General features: G+C 58.8%; 1 protein-coding gene across 1 annotated transcript; it reads left to right on the top strand.

Moving 5' to 3' along the window:
• Nucleotides 1–125: 125 nt before the first annotated feature.
• LOC104625968 (inositol 1,4,5-trisphosphate receptor-interacting protein-like 1) lies at nucleotides 126–706 on the top strand (the record flags this gene model as incomplete). Its single annotated transcript, XM_010293753.1, has 1 exon — nucleotides 126–706. A coding segment is annotated over exon 1 (581 nt), but the record flags the coding sequence as incomplete, so codon positions are not given.
• Nucleotides 707–712: the final 6 nt, after the last annotated feature.

Here is a 712-nt window from a genome sequence, read left to right as displayed (position 1 = left end):
GCGACAGCAGCAGCGAAGAGGAGATCTCCAGCAGTAGCACAGAGCAGGAGGAGGAAAACGAGCAGGAGCAGAGCACCCAGCAGGAGCAGGGCGGCTTGGCCTGGAGAGCCCTGCTCTTTGCTGCCATGCAGCAGTGGCAATTCTGGGCAGCTGCTGGAGTCCTGGTCCTGCTCTTCGGGCTCTGCTGGTGGCTCATAACAAGAAGCCATGAGGTGGACAGCAGCAGCGAAGAGGAGAGCGACAGCAGCAGCGAAGAGGAGATCTCCAGTAGTAGCACAGAGCAGGAGGAGGAAGAGGAGCAGGAGCAGGAAGAAAGTGAAGGAGAAGATCCTGATAATGAAAGGGATCTGGGCAGGATTTTTGCAAAGCGCATCAAGTGGCCAGTGCAGAACCTGGTCTACAGGAGGCGGGTGGTGGAGGAGCTGGTGGGTCACCTCTTCCGTGAATTTCAAGTGCCCTCGTCAAATACTTTCTTCCCGGTGCTGCAACCAGCCATCGGGGTGGACAGCACCTTTGAAGGTTGGAGTCCTTGTGAGGATGATGCTGTTTACCGCCTGCTTGTGCCCCTGCAGCCCCCCCGTGGGCACGTCCTCCACCTGGAGATGGGCACTGTGGAGGAGAGGCCAGTGAGGAACTCCAGGCTCCGCGTGGAGCTGGAGTGCACCTGCACGAAGGAGCGGATAGATATGCTGTGCTTCCTCCACCAGCCCGA

Source organism: Phaethon lepturus, unplaced genomic scaffold (genome assembly GCF_000687285.1).
Source record: "Phaethon lepturus isolate BGI_N335 unplaced genomic scaffold, ASM68728v1 scaffold50018, whole genome shotgun sequence".
Taxonomy (NCBI): domain Eukaryota; kingdom Metazoa; phylum Chordata; class Aves; order Phaethontiformes; family Phaethontidae; genus Phaethon; species Phaethon lepturus.
This window is presented reverse-complemented; position numbering and strand designations above follow the sequence as displayed.